The sequence below is a fragment of the Ischnura elegans genome (assembly GCF_921293095.1).
Source record: "Ischnura elegans chromosome 13 unlocalized genomic scaffold, ioIscEleg1.1 SUPER_13_unloc_2, whole genome shotgun sequence".
In the NCBI taxonomy this organism is placed as follows: Eukaryota; Metazoa; Arthropoda; class Insecta; order Odonata; family Coenagrionidae; genus Ischnura; species Ischnura elegans.
Window position 1 is genome coordinate 4,756,571 of NW_025791658.1, and position 23,786 is coordinate 4,780,356.

General features: G+C 40.2%; 1 protein-coding gene across 1 annotated transcript in view; it reads left to right on the plus strand.

Moving 5' to 3' along the window:
* The first annotated feature begins 9,802 nt into the window (after positions 1 to 9,802).
* Positions 9,803 to 23,786, plus strand: part of LOC124172757 — a 62,450-nt gene continuing 48,466 nt past the window's right edge. Inside the window, exons 1-3 of the mRNA XM_046552244.1 lie at positions 9,803 to 10,931; positions 14,325 to 14,543; positions 21,465 to 21,597. Coding sequence (XP_046408200.1) covers positions 9,811 to 10,931; positions 14,325 to 14,543; positions 21,465 to 21,597 — 1,473 coding nt within the window. The 5' untranslated portion in view covers positions 9,803 to 9,810. The remainder of the gene's footprint in view (positions 10,932 to 14,324; positions 14,544 to 21,464; positions 21,598 to 23,786) is intronic.

Here is a 23,786-nt window from a genome sequence, read left to right on the forward strand (position 1 = left end):
GAAGAACCACAAATGTAGACGGCGAAGCCGGAACAGGGGATTTTAAGGGGCGGAGCCCCTTAAAAATCGCGCCTTTTCCGGGGACGGTATTTCCGTTTTTATTTTACTGCGCGTGAACGGTGTGTGCCACGCGGATAGTTTATGTACGTTTTGAAATCTGATGAATGTAGTCACGTAATTATGCAATGGATTTAGATAATTTTAAAGTAAATCGCTGCACAAATGGCGTCCGAAAATGCTTTTTCGAAACAAATGTCATAACTCCCTCTCCCATCGTCGTAATTGCAGGTGTAGGATACTGAAAATGATTATTATATATGCTCATAAAATCGTCTACGATATATAGGTAAGAATTTTCTTTCGTCGTCCATGGTTTTCCAGAAAAAATATAAACGTTCCCAAAATCACCGAAAATTACGATTTTCAAAAGGTTGACACAAGATTTCTTCAATGTTTTCCCGACCGATGTCTTTTAAACTCCACAATTACATACATCTATGCATGTGGTTTCAGAAAATATAAGAACTTAATAAATGTTGCAGTCGATATAACTGCGGAAAAATAAAAATGGCGGACAATACTAATTTTTTCCGGGAAGAGGTTTACTTTTTATTGTACTACTATCGAAATATGGATGTCATACGGGCAACTTCTCTTATACATGATAGTAAATGCATGTGACCATATGATAAGGCCATATTTAAGCCCACTGAAAACCCTAAAAAATTAAAATTTGAATGTAAGTAGCCTTTTTGGGTACTTTTCATCACAATTCCACCGCTTTTCTAGCCTTACCACTCATCGCTACGGAATTGATGTGGACAATTGATGACCCCTGGTAGTAAAAACCTATAAACCCCCGGTAAACCCACCTACAACCCCCAAAAAATAAAATTTTGTATATAAGTCTACTTTTTCGGTATTTTTCGTGACTTTCCACCGCTGGTTCTTACCCCAGCGACTCATCCCTACGGAATTCAAGTGAACGGATGGTGACCGCCAGGAGTACACACATATAAACCCCCGGTATCCCCCTGAAATCCCCCCAAATGTAAAATGTGCCATTAAGTCTCCTATTTGGGAACTTCTCGCAAACATTACGCCGAACTACCAGTCCCCTCTGAGCTCTAGATCCAGAATTTTTCGTGAAGGCGGGCCACCGGAAACCATACGGGAAAAAATACCAGAAAACCCCCGATCACCTCCTGGAACTTCGCCAAAAAAAAAATTTTAATTTGCCTTTCCGAGTAGTTTTCGTCACAATTTAGCCGGTGCCACTACTACTTATTAAAACCCCCGATAACCCCGTGAAACCTCCCAAAACATTTCTAATAAATTGCCTCTCCGGGTAAAAGAATCGTCAGAATTCCGCCTCTATTTCGGACCCCTAGGACTTATCAGCACGCAATTTATGAGAACGATTTGTGACCACTGGTTTAACACAAGTATAAAACCCCCGGTATTCCGTTGGAATCCCCCGCAAAAAATGAAATATTTCCCATTAAGTCTTCTTTTATGCGTACTTGTCGAACTTATTACGTCGCATTGCACTACACTTTACAATCATCGCTGCATAATCACTGTGGAAGATTGGTGACCGCATGTATAACACATTGAAACCCCGAATCCCCCTGAGCACCCCTCTCGGTGGAGGAGACCATTTATGAGGACTTAGCGGAGTAGCCGCGGGAGGCTCTTCATCCCCAAGGCGGCGAAGATGTTCCGAGGAGTAACTGGCGTAGGCGAGCGGGAGCTTCAGTAACCCCCGGGGGGCGAAGCTGCCCCGATGTTCAAGCGGCGCAGCCGCTGTGGGCTCCATCCACCCCTGGGCGGCTAAACCGCCCCTTAAACGAATAACGGTGAAAAGGTTCCGAAATGCCCTCGCCCTCTGGGCGGCTATGCCGACCCCAGACGAGGAACGGCGAGGCCGTTCCGAGTATTAAGTGGGGCAGCCCCGGGGGGCATACTCAACCCCTGGGCGGCGAAGCCGCCCATCAACGACGAACGGCGAAGCCGTTCCGAGGAATGAGTAGGGCCATAGGCGGATCCAGGGGGGGGGCACGGGGGCACGTGCCCCCCCCAGACCCTCAAAAATATGCATGATTTTTAGTACGGTCCCATTATCATTGCATTCGTTTTGTATTACGAGGTATCCTTGTGCCCCACCCAGAACAAAATCCTGGATACGGCCTTGCTTGTGCCCCTCCCAGAAAAAAATCCTGGATCCGCCCCTGAGTAGGGCGCTTCCCTACCCCCTGGCCGGCGAAGCCGGCCCCTAGCCGAGGTGAGATTATTCGAATTAAAATTCTTCGAACGACCACAAATGTAGACGGCGAAGCCGGAACCGGGGTTTTTAAGGGGCGGAGCCCCTTAACGAGCGCGCGGAGCGCAGCGAGTCATAAGAGTATAATCATTATAGGCGTAGGTGAACGAATAGTGCGTAGCGGACGAAGTCCTCTTCAAGACAATTATACTTGTAAATTCCCATATATTAAGCTCAAAAATTGGCGGTATTCTTCCGTCGACGACTGTTTAACCCTCTAATATAGACGCTTATTTACTTAGGCTAGAAAATATCCGATAGGAAAAGAGTAAAATCTCCAAACACAAGCCACATCGTATTTTTAACTTCTTCCCGGGCTGCCGAGTATCCTGCTGCGTTTTCGGAGTGTCTCATTTGTTTATTGCAAAGAATCGAGAAATATGATTGGACGTGTACAAAACTCCGCCCCTGGTAGGGGCCGCTATCGGAATAACGCGAGCCAAATGCTGGCGTTATTGTCGATGCTATAAAGCGACCCCAAATTCCGCGTAGGGGCCGCTATTTTGAGATAGTGAATCGGGGGGGCGTAATATTGCGCCAGAAATAGCATCTTCGTCCTGATAGCGGAGCCGCTATCTGTTACAGAATAGCCCTGCTAAACTGTGATATCTTGTCCTTCGTTCCGACAAGCAACATATATCATCAACATAAACCCCTACTTTAAGGTCAGACATGCTAAAAATACATGGATCACTTAAACACTGTTTTAATCCATACACAGACAAAATTGAGCTAAGATGCAAATACCAATTTCTACCTGATTGCTTTAAACCGTATATACTCTTATTTAACTTACATACATAAAACTTTCTATCAACCGTTATATTCTCTCCGAGATATTTTGGTATCTCCATGTACACATCCTCTTCTAATTTACTGTTTAAATATGCCCCTACAATATCCAACTGATCCATTTCTAAATCTGTCTCAACAGCAATAGCTATAAGAAGCCTCAGACTTTTCTTTTGAATAACAGGACTAAATGTGTCATGGTAATCAACTCCATGAATTTGACCATATCCCTGAGCAACTAACCTTGCCTTGAACTTTATAATTTCCCCTTTATCATTACGTTTCAAAGCAAACACCCATTTTGAACCTACAATATTTAGTCCCTCTGGTCTTGGCACTATTTCCCATGTCCCTTGGTCTGACAAAACTTTTACTTCTTCTTGCATTGCCTGTTTCCAAAACTCAGAATCTTTACTATTAAAAGCCTCTGTTACTGTCCCTGGAATGGAAGTACACTCAATACTTGCATGAGCATAGTTGCAGCTTTGACATGATGTTGGCTTCCTAACACGCTTTGACCTCCTTGGAATGGACTGGCTTGGTACCTCACCTGCAACCTCACCAGGGACAAGGTTTGTCACTGGTACCTCTAAATTAGTAACTGTGGGGTAGACCACCAAGACAGGCTGTTCAACGTCATCCTCCAAAACTGCAACACGAGGCACTGCCTCCTCTGGTATCTCAGGCACTGCTCCCCCTGAAACTGAATCTGGGACCACTGGAGTCAGACCTGGGATCACCACCGGGTGTGATGAAATTTGGTTTGATTTAGTCTCCTCAGCTTTTCCATCGCCTGTGAAAACATAGCCTTGTTCCACAATGTCTTCTCCTGGATCAGGTTTGCCATCGCTGTCTAGATCGGGAATCTTGATATCATCTCGGCTCATCTTAAAAGGAAATTTTGATTCGTTGAACCTGACATCTCTGCTGATTATTACTTTCTTCTTTTTCAGACTCCAAAGTCGATATCCTTTGATGCCCTCTTCATATCCTAACATGATGCTTTCTTCTCCTCTGGGACTCAATTTTCCATCTCTTGTCTCTCTTGGCTGCCATGCCCATGCCTGGCATCCAAAAACTCTTAGATAGTTATAATCTATGTCTTTTAGTTCCCGTCCTTTCCACAAACTCATTGGAATATTGCTATTTCGTGCAGAAGTAGGAGACAAATTTCTGAGATGTACAGCAGTCATGAGAGCTTCTCCCCAAAATCTTTTATGAAGACCAGATTTTATCAGTAAACATCTCGTTGTATTCAGAATAGTTTCGTTGTACCTCTCAGATAGCCCATTTTGCTGTGGAGTATATGCCACTGAGAAACGATGTAAGATTCCACATTCTTCCAGGTGTACTGAGAATTTTTTATCTGTGTATTCTCCACCATTGTCACTCTGGAATTCCTTAATTTTCCTATCGTGCAGGCATTCCACTCTACGTTGAAATTTCTTGAAATTTTCAAATACTTCTGACTTCTTTTTCAATAAGTAGACCATAGAATACCTTGTAAAATCATCAATAAATGTGACAAAGTACTTAGCTCCATTGAAAGTCTTGGGTGTAAATGGACCTGCCACATCAGAATGGATTCTATCCAAGACCTTGCATGTATCTTCTCCACCTATGTTAGGAAATTTTAACCTTTTCATTTTCCCAGCATTACAAGTATCACAATCAAAATGGTTAATTCCACATTTTTTATCCAAAGGAATTCTCTTCATATCATCTTCATTTAGATGCCCCAGTCTATCATGCCATATTATGGTAGATACTATGGATGCTTTCTTTGTCTCAGAAATAATCTTGACATCTTCAATGCTGACTCCTCCTACTGTAGTGATGTAATATAAATTATTTACGAGAAATGCCTTTAAGAAAACTTCTCCTTCATCTGATATCTCGTTCACCCCTTGATAACATGAGAACTTCATTCCCTTCTTGTCCAATACTCCTTGTGAAAGCAAATTATCTTTCAAATCAGGGATGTACAGTACATCTGAGAAGTCTATAGTAAAGCCACCACATTCAGTGGAGATCTCCAATTTTATGGTGCCAATTCCTTTGACTTCCAAAGCATATCCATCACCCACAACAACTTGACCAGTTATGGGACAAAGATTTATGAATAAATCTTTTCTATTGGTCATGTGGTCTGATGCTCCACCGTCCAGTATCCATAATCCCCCACCTCCTATACTTTTCTCTTGGTGAGTACACAATGCTTTATATCCTCTTGTGATGACAGAAGCTCGCCCCTTCTTCACAGATTCAAAATTCTGATTCTTCTCTATAGCATTTTGTTTCTTATCGGGGCACTGGAAAGATAGATGTCCCTCTGTTCCACATACATAACAGATGGGAGGATGGCTTTTTCTTCCACCTTTACCTTTGTTCTTTCCTTTCCCTTTAAATCTATTCACTCCATGCTCAGAAAACTCTGATTCCTTTGTGACCTTGTAAACTTGATGTGCATCGCTATTATCTTCAGATTTGAGCTCTTTCTTTTCTCTTGACATGCATAGCATCTTCTGCTCTTCCACAAGCATGTCACCCAATACTTCTCTTGAGACTAATTTCCCTTTCCGATAACTCTGGACAAAAAACTTCCAATCAGATGGAAGGCCGTTTAGATATACATTAGCTAGCATATCATCATCAATTTCCATACCACATTTCTTGATTTTCCTGCGATAATCGTTTATTATGGCAACATATTGATGAATACTCATCTCCTTAGTCTTTTGTGTGTTCCACATAGCTCGATTGAAGCTGCATAGCTCAGAGCGGCCGTAACTCGTGCACATGGTCTCCAACGCTTCCCACGCTGCCTTAGCATTATCGCAGGCGTCCACATGCTCCAGAAAAGTCTTCTGAACGTTACAATAGATGAGTCCCAGACATGTGTTGTCCAGCCTTTTCCTCCGTTTCACCTCATAATCCGGCGGATCTCCCGCGACTAACACACCGTTCTCTTCTATCGTCCACTCTTCAAAACCTTTGATAGCTTCAATGCATTGAGCTTTTAAGAATAACCCCTTCATTCCTAGTGTCCACTCGTAATAGTTCGGCCCTTCAAGTTTATCAGCCACAGGCAAGGAGCTTCCAGGTAACTGCCCCTGGGCTGACTCGCTATCCATCATTTGATTTTGCCGCCGTCCGGACATCGTTCCTCTCTTTTTCTTTTTACGAGTTCGACGAGTTATTCCAAGCCACCCAGCAAAGAAAAACTGATTTCCATCAGATTTGACACTGACTTCCAACAGGTTTGACGCACTGATTTCCTTCTCCTTTGAATCTGTTTTGAAAATTGAAACAGCTGGAAATCAGTTGGAGGACAGTGGGAAATCAGTTGTGAAGGTCCAACATGGCGGCTGTTTTCCTACTCATTTCCATGGGTGCGGTCCAATGAATGCTACTTTCGCTACCAGACGCTACAGACGGAAGTGCTCCGGAGCACCGGTCCATGGGCGCTACGTTCGCTACGAGAATTTCTTTTCGGACCGGTCAGGAGCGAAGTCAAGATGGCGGAAATGAACGAGGGTGGGCAAACTGGGATTATGAAATCGAAGATGTGGTTTTAATTGCGAATTGAGGTGACTATGATCATTGAATATTAATAAATATGTTTGAATATCATTAAAATGAATTTTATTTTTCAATACCGAGGCTCCACATAGTAAAGGAAGAAACTTTGGACTGTATTTCTCACACCAACCCTCGCCTACCCTTCTCAATGAAACTCATTACCCTAGTAAAGGAAAAAGTAGGTACTCTACCGTTTTCCCAGTTGAAACATATTAACTTATAATGGCTAACGACTGTTAAAAAACATTAATCTATTTCATGTATATCCTATTTTTCTTCAGATTTTAATTTATGGCATGAGTAAATTTGTCGATATATGTTCTTACAATCCTTTCTTTATATTACATGCCCCTTTTAATAATTATTGTTGCCTTTTGTATGTAAAGGCTGCTTCCAAAGACATTTGAGTTCATTTTGTGGGAGATACGAGAATGTTTGTCGATATTTAGTTCTTGCTATATATTTATTTAAATCACAATTAAATTTACATCTATTTACTAAGTGCGTCTACTCCGTTACTTCGTAGTCACTTATATAGGAGAAAGGCGCCCACATTAAGCGTCCATCATCTGCAACGTGAGTAAACTCTCCATTGCCTCAGTGCATTCCCTTCGAATTTCCGCCAAAAATTGACTCGCTCCTCCGCTGACCCAAGTTTTCAGGGGAGCGTCTGGAGCTGGTCTGGAGCGAGGCGGGAAACGGGTGTATGACGTTTTCCGTGACGTCACAGCCTAACCTGTAGCGCTACGTAGCGAATAACGGACCGCTTGGTGGCGCTCCGAAGCATTGGTAGCGTTCAACGGACCGCACCCCATGAATGTGGTTTGACTCTGTTTTCCACCGTTCAACAGATTTGAATCCGGTTTCCCCGTTTTAGCTATTTCGAATTTGTTTTCCACCGTCATACCGATCTGAATCTTGTTTGCAACTCGATTCTCACCTCCTATGACCTGCTGATGCATGAGTTATTTCCGCCAATTCCAAGTTTCGCAGAGCTGCACTCAACCAACGTTTCTAACTTCACATATTACATCTCTATCATCAATCTGGATGTAGACTCGGCAGAAAAAAAGTTTACAAAATACAGCCTAACAAAATGAACGTCATGTAAGTCTCCCACCACAATGAAATAACACAGGCTCTATTAACGTATTTATTAGGTATGCACAAACCATATTGGAAGTACATATTCAATTGAAAATACATTGTCATCTAATTTGTTAAATTTCTGAGGCTGAATACACTTAAAATCTCAATGTCATGCATTAGAAATATTTTAGGGAAACACAGAATTTACAGATGAAATCTCATTGGAAGGAGAGTTTGACAAACTAGTAGTGCTTTTCCACACTGTTTATCAGTTCTAACAATCTTGAACACTCATCGAAAGGCACAAGGTTCGCCAAGAGTAAAAGAACAATCATTGCACCAGAACAACAACTTACATCAGATTTCACAATCTTGAATTATCGAAGAACACAAATTTTTCCGTGATTAACAGAAAAACCACAACACTAGAAAATATTTCAGATGCCTCTACGAAAGAAAGACTTCTTTACATGCCTTATGAAAATAATTCTGATTCAGTATTAAGCCAACCATATCTGTATGTTTCACTACAGAAACCTACCACAATGTTTATACATAAACACGGTCGTTTCACTTAGCACAAACAAACCTGCAAGATACACAATACTCTGAAAATCCTGGTAGGTTCTCGTCGGCGACTTAACGAACGTACATATTATACATATTGCATACAATAATATTAGCAATCGCTCAAAAACTGTAGACACAAGATAAATTATTCAAAGAAAACACAAAAGATCCAAATCACAACAAGAATTTTACTGTCGCTTAAAACCTGAAGAGATGCACGAATGGCTTAATTCAACGCTGCGGGAATTTAGCACTGGTTAAATAATACTGATATGATTATTTTTTTTTCTCCACACCCTATAACTTCAGCACAAAACAGACAACCACAAGCACGTAAACATTCAAAACGAAATCGGGTATCGGCGTTGCTACTTTGGTTTGCTATCTTTCGTAGTTAGGTGGCAGCACTATACCGGCTATATTTTTTTAAATGCGAAGTGAGGTTTTTACGTGCTTTCAATCCCAAGTCCCCAAGTTATGTACCGTTTGGTATATATATGGTAGTGAGTTCCAACAGGAGAAATGATGTGCTATACAAAGTGCGGATGATGTACATTAAATATTTTTCATCACCCGTGCATTTTTGCAAGACGGCAAAGTACATGTTTCCTCCTTTACGTCATTATTTTATTTCTGACCATGATTTTGAATTAAATATACTCATTGACACCACAGAAAAAGTAATTTTCCAATCAACGCAGTAGTAAAGCCTGTGTGAGATGGGTTTCTACAAGACACTCATATCAGGAGAATTTCAAATTCATTCTACAATTCAACTCTGTTGGAAAGTACTTGTGGAAAACACTTTCAAGCCAATAAATAAGGAATAGAGTTTCAAATGACATTCAATTCAGTGTCAATACAGTCCATGTGGAAGACAGCTGGAAACCAGTTACAATGGAAATGAGATTCAAATCACTTCCTTCCATTTCCTGTCCGCTGGAAACCAGTGGAAATCAGTGTCAAGACAGAGTCAAATCAGATTTTAACGATTCAGATCAGATTCAAATGAGGTTCAAAACGGTTGGAAATCAGTTTTTCTTTTCTTTTCTTTCAGTCTGCAGACTCTGGTTGATTTGTACTCGAAGTTTATCACCGTTTGCTCAAACGATAGTCTTCTTCACCAACACGTTTAATTCTCCGCACTTATGCCTGCTGGGTCCATAACCTGACAAAAAAATATTTGTTTCGGTAACCAGTGGACGAAATCTTCGTGCCACTATGAAAGCTTCGACAGTAAGTCCGGAGAAAAAACAGGATCAACTATCTACTTCAAGTTTTATTCTTCAACCTTTTTTCAAGAGTCACCACAAAGTAAAACAACCAACCCTTGACTACAAAAAAGTACATAGATACTTTTTTCTGTTGATAAAAAAAATGGCATTGTCCGCGAATATACGAAATATACATTTCATGGAAATCTTAACACAAAGTTCTTCTTTCTTAATTTAATTATGAATCGCTTTCACCAAGTTACGCCTCAAACAATTAATTTTATCAAGTGCGCTAGTAACGCAGTTAAGGCCAGCCTCTACAGGAGACTTTCCATAAAGTACCGGATCGCAGCCCTAAACATCTTTTTCAACAGCCAGTGCATCAACCACAACATCATCCCTAATTACATCAACCGCCAGTGGAAGGAACCCCGGTCTTCAGCGGGCTCCTTTGCAGTCAACGCAGCCAAGAGGACTTGGCTCAAAAGGGAGTTACATGAGTGGTATGTGAAAAGAGACGCTATTTCCCATTACCTGTTTCTTCTATACGTGGAGCTCACTCGCGATCTTCACTGGATTGAGTGGTTGATTTTAGATGACTTAGTTCGCCAAAAAAGTAGTGAAATTGCCTTTGAAAAGAGAGCCACCATTCTGCGCAAGTTGGAGGCCCTTAAGACGAAGCAGACGTCTAGTACCAAACAAACCTTCGCGGATCAACCAGTGGTGGACGCCCATTCTTTCGGACCACGAATCGTAAATCTGTCTAAACACTCCTTTAAGCCAAATGAAGTGACCTTATTAGAAAAGGGCTTGAAATACGTGCCAAATATCCCCATTTCCGTGAAGGACGTTAAGAATTTAGCAGTGGATTGTGACATAGCTCTCCAGAAAGACAATATGCATGTGAAGCATTTCATTGCCCAGGAGTTAAATAGGTTTATAGTTCATGAATCAAAGGTGAAGAGACGATACCCAGAATTTGAAACTCTTAACTCGATTAAGTGTACTCTTAGGTCAGAACAGCTAGTTATTCAGAAAGCTGACAAGGGGAACGCAGTTGTGATTATGGATAAAGAAGATTACTTAGAGAAATGTGAACAGTTCATACGAGACAATGGGATCAAAGAATTGCCGACAGATCCGACTGCCAAGTTCCAAATAGAGTGCAAAAGAGCCTTAAAATCAGTTTCAGTGTTATTTAAGTGGAATGAAGTGAATAGGTTACACCAAATGAACCCCTCAGCTCCACGTTTTTTTGGGCTTCCTAAAATTCACAAGAGTGATTGTCCAATTAGACCCGTTGTTTCCAACGTCATGGCTCCAAGCTACCTCTTGGCGAAAAAACTCAACTGTGTACTAAGGGGCCTATTACGAACGAGCGGGCGGTACGCTACCGCCGGGCGGAGTTTTCGTTCGGTATACGGTATCATACCGCCCCTTGCGATTACGAATGGGACGGTCGGCAAGTCACCGCCGGGCGGAGAGTACGTGTCAGGGGGTCGGTAAGGAGCGATGCGGCGGAAGTGACGTTTGTATGAAAAATTCTGAGCTCCTTCAGCCCGAAAATGGTGTAGGGTGCGGTCCGTTGAACGCTACCAATGCTTCGGAGCGCCACCAAGCGGTCCGTTATTCGCTACGGAGCGCTACAGGTTAGGCTGTGACGTCACGGCAAACGTCATACACCCGTTTCCCGCCTCGCTCCGGACCAGCTCCAGACGCTCCCCTGAAAACTTGGGTCAGCGGAGGAGCGAGTCAATTTTTGGCGGAAATTCGAAGGGAATGCACTGAGGCAATGGAGAGTTTACTCACGTTGCAGATGATGGACGCTGAATGTGGACGCCTTTCTCCTATATAAGTGACTACGAAGTAACGGAGTAGACGCACTTAGTAAATAGATGTAAATTTAATTGTGATTTAAATAAATATATAGCAAGAACTAAATATCGACAAACATTCTCGTATCTCCCCCAAAATGAACTCAAATGTCTTTGGAAGCAGCCTTTACATACAAAAGGCAACAAAAATTATTAAAAGGGGCATGTAATATAAATAAAGGATTGTAAGAACATATATCGACAAATTTACTCATGCCATAAATTAAAATCTGAAGAAAAATAGGATATACATGAAATAGATTAATGTTTTTTAATAGTCGTTAACCATTATAAGTTAATATCTTTCAACTGGGAAAACGGTAGAGTACCTACTTTTTCCTTTACTAGGGTAATGGGTTTCATTGAGAAGGGTAGGCGAGGGTTGGTGTGAGAAATACAGTCCAAAGTTTCTTCCTTTACTATGTGGAGCCTCGATATTGAAAAATAAAATTCATTTTAATGATATTCAAACATATTTATTTACATTCAATGATCATAGTCACCTCAATTCGCAATTAAAACCACATCTTCGATTTCATAATCCCAGTTTGCCCACCCTCGTTCATTTCCGCCATCTTGACTTCGCTCCTGACCGGTCCGAAAAGAAATTCTCGTAGCGAACGTAGCGCCTATGGACCGGTGCTCCGGAGCACTTCCGTCTGTAGCGTCTGGTAGCGAAAGTAGCATTCATTGGACCGCACCCGTAGCCAATGGCAAGGGCGTGCGGTGTTCCAATTCCGCGGCAACTGTTCCTAGCAGACGAATATTTCGGCAAGAGTTGTTGGCAGTCTATAAAGACAATTAGTGGCATTTATGGATTAATAAGGATGTGTTCTTCGTTAATTCACCTTAAAAGTTTGACAAATGAACGAATTTTGCTCCTCAATTCTTACTTATAGGATAAAAAGTTGAATAAAACAATAATTAGCAGTGACTTGCGGAAGATATCATCAAAAAATCACGTATGAGCAGACGCAGGTAGTGACAAATTGCGTGGTAGACCATCGAAAAATTACGATAGAAGTACTTTTAGGGCCAACGGGCAAGGTGAACCACCAATTCCATTAGAGCTTTGACCGAAATGTCCATTCTTAAAAAATATATGAAAATCCACCACGAATACTTAGCTGGAGAGCCTTAATCACAGACAATATGACACTCAACATCTGTGAAATGACAAAATATCTGTTTGTCATTGCATTCCTTCTGCATTCCTTTCGTGTTAGTAACGGGGTTTGGAAACCTAATGCAAATTCAGAGAACAAGAAAGGCACTTTTAAAAATAATGAAAAATAACTTTTTGGCTGCTATCTATGAAAAGCAATGGAGAATTAAAAAACACAAGATATTCACTTCTGGTTAAAATAAAATTTTATTTCAAAATAATGTGACAGAGTTTCACCATTTCTTTGGTTTAATCACGGGTACACAACCACAGCAAAACAGTCTGCCCACAATAAACATGTGAGATCGCGAATCGGTTCCTCGGCAATCACACACACAGGCTACAACTTATTTCAATATTTCAGGTAAAATCCACAATCGATACAAGCTCACACCATTATAAATAATGGTAAACAGGCAAATACGATCATAAAAAACTGGAAGTCACTACCATTCTTATATTCATCACGTAAACATTACAATCAAGAGCTCGCTATGATGAAAACAACTATATAATCACTGATTTTAAGCCTCACATTATCCCACGCAAGTGGCACAGGTGACTTTTCTCACTACAATTCCTTGGTACGAAATTGATATACTAGTATATAAACAAATTTCACACATGACTTTGAACTTGATAGCTTGATCGTGAAATGTTATCTCTGCGGTGAATGACGAAGGTATAAACGCCACTGACAATCTTTACATTACTATCAGACACTTCTCGATAGCGTAAACCACTGTTTAAAAACCAACCACAATGGAACAGTGATAACTACAGCTCCTGGCAGATGTTTGTCAACCTCGTCAAACTTTGTGCATTACAACCACTGGTACTGTGATTAACGGTAGTTGTCACATTGAAAATAACACTATTTTGAAACAAAACATGTTCGTAGAAATCTCCAAGCAGTGAGCAAAAGTTACATTCACCTCACTATTCAAGCAGTTATAACGTTGAAAATAACACTACTTTGGCACAGAAGATGTTCGTAGAAATCTCCAAGCAGCGAGCAAAAGTAGTATTCACCTTGCAATACAAGAAGTTGTCACGTTGAAAAAATAATATTTTGCCACAAAAGATGTTCGTAGAAATCTCCAAGCGGCGAGCAACAGCTGTATTCACCATACAATACAAGCACAGGCAGTCCTTAACGACGAATTTTCCGGCACCTATGAAGAAATGGAAGATTTTATTGCATATAAAAACATTGCGGACATTAAAAAACATCCAAATTGTTCTAATTAAATAAATGAATGAGGGTCAACTTACAATCAACGTATCCATCTCCTACGGCCGTGGCTCTCTCTCTCTCATCTCAGACGGCTACAACGTTGTTGTTATATGGGTATTATACTTTTTTTGTTCAACTGCTCCAGTCGGCTCCAGTTTTGTATTTTATACGCTTACTCAGACATTAATATTATAAATAACACAAAATGTGATAGCTTCCGAGTTTCTATCGTCGGATATTTTGTTTTAAAAACGCCAACTCGACCCGAAAAATGTAAACAGACGTCCGCCATTAGGGGGTCGGTATCTCACCACCGGGGTAGCTGGCCGTGGTATCATACCGACCCCTAAGCCGTGGTATGATACCGACCGGTGGCCACTCGTAATCGCTCGGGGGCGGTAAACGCGCTTCGGGGCGGTATGATACCGCAGGCGGTATCTCACCGCATGCGGTAAGCCGTTCGTAATAGGCCTCTAAGACACCACTCAAAGTTTACCCCTAAGTATGGAGTTACTAACGCCATTGACTTCATCCAACACGTCTCTAAAATTGATATCCCCAATAAGTGCTTGTTAGTGTCTTTTGATGTGTGCAATCTCTTCACCTGTGTCCCACCCGTCCCACCCAAAGAAGCCGTAGACATAGCAGAATCTTTTCTTGTCCAGAAACGTGTGGCAGCTCCCATTATAAGTGACTTGTGTGATCTATTGAAGATTTGTGTGTCTCAAAATGATTTCAAATTTAACGGTGTATTTTATGAACAGCCCAATGGATTGGCCATGGGCTCTCCTTTATCCCCTCTCCTGGCGGACATATATATGGACTTTTTCGAAAGGAACCTGTTTTCCCCCAATAATCCACAGACCAAAAATGTGCTATCCTGGCATCGATATGTGGACGATGTGTTTTGTATTTGGACTGGCTCAATAAGACAACTAAAAATGTTCCTATCTTTTTTGAATTCTTTGGACCGCAATTTGAATTTCACTTACGAAATAGAAGAAAATAACTCTCTCAACTTCCTAGATCTTAAAGTCACTAAGGTCAACAATCACCTCGAGTTTTCAGTCTTTCGGAAAAACTCCTATACGGACCAAGTGATCCACTCCAGTTCAAGACATTGTTTTTCCCACAAGTTATCAGCCTTTCACAGCATGTTACATAGGTTGCTGCATATTCCGATGTCCCCTGCCAAGTTCAATGAGGAATTAAACACAATTAAACTAATTGCTAAAAATAACGGATACAACGAACAGTTAATTGATAGCTTATATCGGAAACAATTAAAAAAACAAGCAGTGGGAGAAATTTATGGATCCCGAACGCGACAAGAATCCACGGCCAAGTGGCGTAGAATCCTTTTTTTAAAGGACATTGGGCCGAAGATATACAAAAAGGTGCCTAAGGATAAAATTAAAGTTGCGTTTTACAATAAATCCAACCTCAGGAACATGCTGTCCCTCACCAAAGATCCCATCCCAAGAGAAGAAAGGAGTGGGGTGTATAGACTAAAATGTGAATGCAACGCGGTGTATGTTGGGCAAACGGGGCGACAATTTCAAGAGCGGGTAAAAGAACATCAAGCCTGCCAGAGAAATAAAAAGACTACTTCACAATTTGCTATACATTTGTTAGATAACAATCATCAAAGTGATTTTGTGTTTGAAGTGCATCATTATGAACCTAAAGGACCTAGATTAGACGCTTTGGAACAAATGGAAATTTTGCAGCACGTACGTTCCAATGACAACATTGTAAACGAATTTTTGTATGACTACCATTCCCCTCTTTTAAGCCTCCCACTCCTAAATTCCTGGGGCCTAAGTCCGTAACTTGAATTCTCCTTTCTCCGGAGACTCTGTACTCTCCCGTAGTTTTCTCCCGACTGTAGTCCGTAACTTGGCGGAGAGAACATCAGTTCCTGGCCGCTACCGGAGAAAACTCTAATTCTCGGTATCGGACAGGAACGGCAGGTAGGTATGAAAAATATTGAATCCGAAGCCGGCGATACCGTGAAGAACCAATAGAAAAGCTTTGTTTCAAATAAAAAAACGAGAGGGAAATCAAACGATTCTCACCTGTAATAAGGGCTACTCGTTCATCATTAAAGTTAAACTTTCAAATAAAAGAAATTGATGCATCGAAATTATAATTGATAGTGGATAAATCGATTAAAATCCATCGCAGATATATTTGTTCATTAGTACACACAAAAGAGTATATTATACCATTGAAAAAGGAGAGACTAATGCGTAACACCAAAGCATTTTTATGTTTTAGATGTAGGTAATCTTGTATACAAACGGCCGCTGTATTCATTGATGATATATATGGCATTTTTTTTGCACATCGGATGCTTACTTTCATTGGTGAATGCATGATGAGTATGGAAAAACATAACTATCAACGTCAGTATTACATGCATTTATCCTCGAAAAGCTGAAATACACAATGTGGGAGTGGAAAAAGAAAATTGAAAAACTTTACTATGCAGAAAAGAATCGTAAAGAAAATAACGTTAAGATAAATGTGTGAATGGTACATATTTAATCTTGCAAATACCTACGTGCGAGCAATTAGTAACATATGTTACAATCTCCCAAAATGTTATAGTTTAGGAAACACAACAACCTGCCTCGCTACTTTTAAAAATTTCAAATACTGACAGCGTAGAATAGCGAAAACATGGGGAAAATGGTTTACTGGAGAAATATAGAGAAAACAAAGCAAAATTACCCTTACTTATACATATTTATTGCTCATCATATCACATACAGCACTACAACGCACACATTTCAATCTTTTTAATACTTATAATCATTATATTCGGAATCGACTGTTTCAATAAATATCTTGGCTCACAATAAATATAAAACACTATTATGTAACTCTAATAAAACATGATAATCGGTTTTCCAATCACTTTGCACACACTAAAAGAATTTGCACTCCTTGAAGTTCGAAAGGATTCTTTACACCTCACTTCCTACTCATCACTAACGACTTAGAATCAGATTACGTTATTTCACATTAACATTGCGAAGACAATTAAATGAATAGGTTGAAACAAATTGCTAAACCAGTTATTGTGACACCAACAAACTTCGAATTTCACTATCACTCTCACCGTAACATGACCAAAACAAAAACAAACAACAACACAACGAAATGCGTGAAATGTAAACATTGCCAAAACCTCACATCTCACAACGGGAATTGGAAATAGATGCAATACGTAATAAAATCAAACAGAACTTAGAAGCGAACAAACGAATGAAAATTAACAGGCGTTCGATGTATCCCTAAAGTAAGACTAGTTCAAATATGAAACATATCCCCTTCGCAATACATAGTTAGATACCTTTCATCGTAATGTATACAGTTGATTCGTAGCCTAAATTATATACGTGCGAAATAATTTCGTCGAAGATGTTACATTCACAACACACTTCACTCTTTACTTCATCGTCTATGTGCAATCAATTCACTAAGGGGTACACTAAGGACACAAATTTTGTTCACTTATACTAGAGGCACAATGAAAGTTCACTGCACGTAGTTTCCTTGCAAATGCAGCCATACAAAAATTTCTATTCTTGTCACAAATTACACTACATAAGTTGCCTGCCTAACTTGAAGAATGCATTTTCGTGTTCTATTTTGTCACAAATACGTAAAAAACCATATTAGAATACAATTAGAACTGCAGTACGATCGCCCACAACGGTCCGCCATTGGTATTTTCCTCGTTTCTCCTATGGAGAAAATGAATCGCCGGGTCCCGGGCGGGTGACTCCCAAGCTCCCGTCCAGGGCGCGTCAGAGTCTCCAAATCGCGTTACGGACTTCAGTCGGGAGAAAGATACTCTCCAGGAGAGTCAGAGTCTCCGTTACTGGGAGAAAGTTTTCTCCGTTACCGTTACAGACTTCAGTTGGATGAAACTGGAGCTTCACGAGTCTCTTTTCTCCCAACTCGGGAGAAAACGAAGTTACAGACTTAGGCCCCTGGGCTAATGACATGACGAACTCTTCGGCCTCTCTCTCTCTCTCACCTGAACCCCCCCCCTCCACTTGCCGTGCCCCCCATAAGGGAGCCTCCTCCCCCTAACTTCTTCCATACCACATGACCAAGGTTTTTTTTTCCCCCCCTCCCTCTTCTCTGTTAACCAATCCTTTCAACCTAATTACCTTCCTCCCTCCCCCTCCTAGCCTGGTATAAAAGGATGTGATGGACCTCTGTAGAGTTCACCTGATGATGACGTCTAACGTTGAAACCATGGTCGTGAATAAATATTAATGTGAAAGTACAAAGTTCTTCTTTCTTAATTTAATTGGCGAAAGCGTATACTCATGTGAAATGTGTATTCTTTTGGCAGTCCGGTCGAGATCTCGAGTCTTACGGTGAACTTATTTCCACCTCGAAGCTGTCGATGATACTTTCAACTTAAAAATACCTTGCCTGGAGGGCGACAGGAAGCTCTGAGGAAGCCAGACTATTAATCTTTCAATTTAGTAGCGATAATATAGACGAACTTCCAACACAATCTACCATCTTGTGACTCGAAAACCCCGAAGCCACTTCCTATTCTGCAGAAAGAATCGGTCAATCGCACTTCGATCAATATAACAAACACAACGTCTTCAGGTGTTAATAAGTTACTTTTGTGATGAAAGCCTTTCTAAAGTAGCATTGAAATGTGAATATTTTCCAAACAGAGTCTTTAATACATTTTGGGAGCTTTTCTCACGATATATCTGAAACCTACTCTAAAGGCGAGCTCATCGTCATTGCGATCGGTTGTCACTTAAAAATTCCGTATCGGAAATCCTAGAGGGATGACCTTCGACGATGACCGTGATCACCTGCTCTCTCACTATCACTGGAACCCGTGGTGAAAATATCATCCCAATCCAATTTCTATTTGGTTTTAACTGGGGAAAGACCAACATAGAACTGCACATTCTTTGGGCAACTTTGGGCTTGACTTTCCCTCAAACACCCCATTTCCCCTGTGGTGCACATCAGTGTTATCTTTATACGATGGCCTGACAACCTTTAAATGGATCCTTGGTTTATCCTAACAACCAACTAAATGGAAATTGCTGATCCACACGTCTTCCTCTATCTCCACAGTTTCCAAATCAAGGGCCGCGGAACAATTCCTTTGCGACTCAACTTTTTCTGAAAAGCAAGCAACGGCGTAGAATAAAATCAAAGAATGCTGCGATTCATTTTTTGTGACCACCGCTGGATTCCATTCTTTTTCCATCTACAGCTTCCTTTATCTTTCGGGGTAAACTATGGGACAAGATAATGTTTAAATATTTTCATTAATTTATAACAAAATATAAGTTATAAAAATACCCAAAAGCCATTTTATTAATCCGCACTGATGAGTGTAAATTAATGTGGAATATGAATGCTGTAGACGTAGTAGTTTTCCCTAGGTTGAGTTACAAAGTTCATGAAGTTGACTAAACGGCTAATTTTTCGGTGCGCGGAGTCATTTATTGCACTGACCGTGTCTACATTTTTGAATTTTTTTTGCAATAAAATAAATCAGAATTTAGGATACAATTTCCTTTAAAATGACGTATATTTCATTATTATAGCATGCAGTGAAGCCAGGATATAAATTTGCAAAGTACAGCGGCACATCATTTTGACGCCGACAGTAGAAGAAAACGCTGTCTTCATAGCTGGCACTCGAATTCATGAGGATCAACGTTGCTCTATATTTTCATATTTCCTCCCTTGATTTTAAACATCATGGAATTTTCTATGTCCTTCCGTAACTGAAATTTAACAAGTGCCATAAATAATTTGAGTCCATCATACCCATTGGAGAAACAAGTATCTCGATTTTTGTTGAGAAGTTGAGTTTTTATTCTACGGCGGCCGAATTATCGAAAAATCTCAGTTTCAAATTATTCTGTCAATGAAATATGGAAATATTATTTATATTAAAGTTATCTTCGCTCACATAGCACACGGGTTTATCATTCCGTTTATTATACTCTTATTTTTCCGTAACGCTCATCCCGACAGACGGCATGCATCGAGGCTTTTCTTTTAATTTCCTCCGTGGGAATGCAGACGAAAATTTTTTCTGGGGTGTTATTGCACAGAGGAACAATGCACCACTTGTAATTTTTCCTTATTTCAGCCATTTTCTCCTTTAAACGCAACGTGGCTCGTCCAAACCTGCAGTGACTGGGCTTGGATCTTGGACTCCTACTGAACTATGACGTCACGGCCTAAGATTAGTGGGGGCGGTATTTTTTAGCCCGCGAAACTCGGGAGACTTTTGGGAGTCATTTTCTAGTGTATAAACTGAATTTAAAGCGGAAAAAAGTATATTGCGGTACTAAGTGTTTACTGTAGTATATCAGAATACTGTTTATAAAAAGTATGTAATTTCCCTAGTGTTTTTATTTTTTGGGGGGTACGGACCCTCTGGAACTCTCCCCTGGCTACACTACTGGGCACTTAAACCTACGGATTACTTTATCGGGATTTTTTTCTCATGCGGGCACCATAAGCATAGGCGCCGACATCATGGGGCTTGAGGGGGCCCGAGCCCCCTCAAAAATCCGTTGTGGGTGTGAGGAAAAAATGTGTCAGGCTTGTCGATTTTCCACGAATTGTCCAGATATGGAGATTCGAGTTATAAGGGTTCTAATGTTGATCATATAACTCTTTTAAAATGCTTAAAATACTTAAAACTAACTGCTTAGAAAATTTCCCGGGGCAAGATCCCCGGTTTGGGCCCCCCCAACATTTTTTGTAAGTCGGCGTCCCTGACCATAAGTAACTTTGATGGACATCACTCAGAAAGAGAACGCTTTTTTTCTCATGATAGTAGAGATCAGGTAGGGGAAAAGGCCATTGTAAATGGTGAAATAGGAAGAAATAAACCGTAATGAAATAAATTGGCATTTCAAAGAATTTCTCGTTTCGAGGGTAGAAGATATGCCAACACAAATTAGAATGTGACCCATGAAATATTTCGAAGTTGATGCTCATTCCTAAAAATTAAGTTCATTTTTTTTAATTGACATAATTAGATTCATTTGAATCATTATTTTGTTGAAAACTGAAAAGGTAGCATGAGGGTGTTACAAAGAATACCATGTCAAGCTATACTCTTTTTTAAAGAAACCGCTGTCCATTTGGACGAAACGAACGACTGTTTTTTGTTACCAAGCGGGCGAAGGTGGCTGTTCGTGTTATTCCGTGCAACCCCCTTACTGTCACGAGTAATTCAACTGAAGTCAATAAATAAATCAAAAGGTGGACGGTTGATGTGAATTTTAGTGTTTGCGTTAAATTTTTCATCAAAATAACTACTTAGGCGACCGATTATTTGCCAATTACTTGATAATTCTAATCTCGTGGTCACTCCAAATGACGAACGAACATTGGAACAGCCCCGCACAACACTCCAGGGGCTGGACGTGTGTCTGTATATGAAATTGTATTTTAAATACTGAAAGTATCTGTCAAATCAATTATTAGAGTTGGGGGTAAGTAAAATTTTCATTTTACATAGTGTTTGGTTTAGTTTCTTTATCTTTGTTAGATTTTGCTCAAGTCGATTGCTATGTATCGCATGTAGCTTCAGAGATGCCATAGTTCATAGTAGAAGCCGCTTGGTGTGGTTAACCGGCTTGTGGAATTTGTTGCTATTACGATTTTTAAAGGGAATTTTGCAACTTGGGAGGAAGTCCTTTGTTCTTAAGTCACATAAGGTATGGCGTCTTTGCACATTAATGAATACAATGTGAAAACGGTTGTGATCTTCTTGATCCTTGATGTTGAAGGTTGTAGTTAGTGAGTGTTGGATTACTGATTGTGGGATCCTTTATTTGTGTGCTGTGTTGCGAGAAGTTTTTCATCGTGGATTGTATTGTGTTATTTTGAAATTTTGAGCATGGGTTTTGTCTTCTGGCCCAAATAGTTGTGCATAAATCGAACATTTCTTCAAAATGGCGGATGTTCTTCGATGTTGAATTATTTCTTAATCATGATTTATTTTTGATGCATGTTCAATGGATGATATTTGGTTTCGAAAGATTGAAGAAATATTTCTGCTTACATTTCCACCATAATATCGGGCGAAAAGTTATCATTGGTTGATTTTGTTGTGTTAGTTACCTGTCATTCCTTCTTCATTGTGGCCATCTTTGCTACGCTTTGGATGGGGAACTACGTTTAATTTGGTATAAATGGAAATTCATGATAGCTTTCGTGTGATTTTCTATTGTAGGATTATCTAACTTCCGTATCGTCGCTTTTCCGGTAGATCGGCTGAAATACCTCGTTTAGTTCGGCGTGGTACATTGGTGCCAGTAAACAGTGATGTAGGGTAATTTTTTTCGTTTTTCGAGTGGTGAAATAAATTCCATTCCCATGTTTGATCACTTAATATTTTTGTGTCGATCTTGCTCAATGTGAAGTAATCCGAATATGGAGATTAGTCAGCATCAGTGGCGACGTAGTTCAATCAATGCCCTTGCTGTTGTGGTGGTCGTTTTCTTCCGACTGTGGGTGTCGTTAGATACTCGTATGTATGAGGTAAACCCGGAAACTCATTTCTGCTTCGACCCTAATCGTATGTTGATGTGTCAGAATTAACTGTATTGAGTAAACATACACGAATCAATTATGCTCTGTTGGATTTCGATGCTAATTGGAAGCCGTGGAAATGATGCATTGGAAATGGTACACTTAGGTTTGGTGGTCATGTGCGGGAACTAACTAAGCCCTTTCTAAGTCAGTTTTCAACCTTCATTAAGTTTATTGTTGTCGTCGATTTCCTTATCGTATTCGTCCGTGAGCACTGAAGTGGAAACTTACGAACTTCTGATGGATTTAAATCGCATTCTATTTTGACCCGTAGTATTCGAAGTGGCGAAACTTAGTATTCCCATCTTTTACGAAATCCATTTTCTGGAAAACCCTTAGGGATAGCGGTTTTCCGTTATATTGGCTTTACCGTGCGATACTTCAACCGATTTCGTATTAAAGTACCATTATCCCCTTTTGAGGAGTTACTCGCTTTGGTATTCGAGACAATCCTTGATTATTTATGGTGTGTTTTCTTAGTTTGCACAGCTCATATTTCGTAATAAGTCCTTGATCTGCTTTTGTCCCACGAGTTCACCAGTGAGGCGAGTAGTCCATTGAACTACATGCCTTGTTCGTTACTTTGGTATCTCTTTGCAATCTAGCTACTACAGTAAAACCTCTTTACATCGTAATGGAGGGGACCAAAATTTGGGCAATTTGATGTATGGAGGTTCACTATAGGGAGGTTTCAGTGATGGGCACCATTTTTTCATATCCTTTGGAAATGAAAGGCACTACTGTCTTATAAACCATTGTATTAATGTGTTTAAACAAACATGAATGCATTAGTGAACATGTATTTATTATTTAATGGTAACACAAAGTAAGCGCTTTCACGTGATTTTTACCATGATTCAAGAGAAAACGATGTGATCTCTCTTAATTCAATAGTCACTTAAAATGATTAGGATAGCTGGATATCTCTTTTCTTATTTACTGTTAGGTATGCTCTCATATGGAACAAAATGGCCATAACTTATGGTAAATGTGAAAATTACAACATAATAAAGGTGTAAAAGAAAAATATAAGCGTGAAACATTTATCGCTGAAAATGTCATTCCATGTTCGTAATTGTGGCTGCATTAATGGTCTCTAGTTGTCTAGGTACGATTTGCTGAGGTAGTTAGGCTGTCTCGGGGGTGTCTCCTTGGCATGATAAGTGGAGATTTTATGAGATAAAGAGTTTCACTACAAAGAGGAGATCCTATAAATTTACATGAAGTAAGGAGGTTTATGATGTAAAGAGGTTCACTATGTAGAAGTTTTACTGTACTATACAATCAATTTAAAGTCAGGGAAGTTTAAACT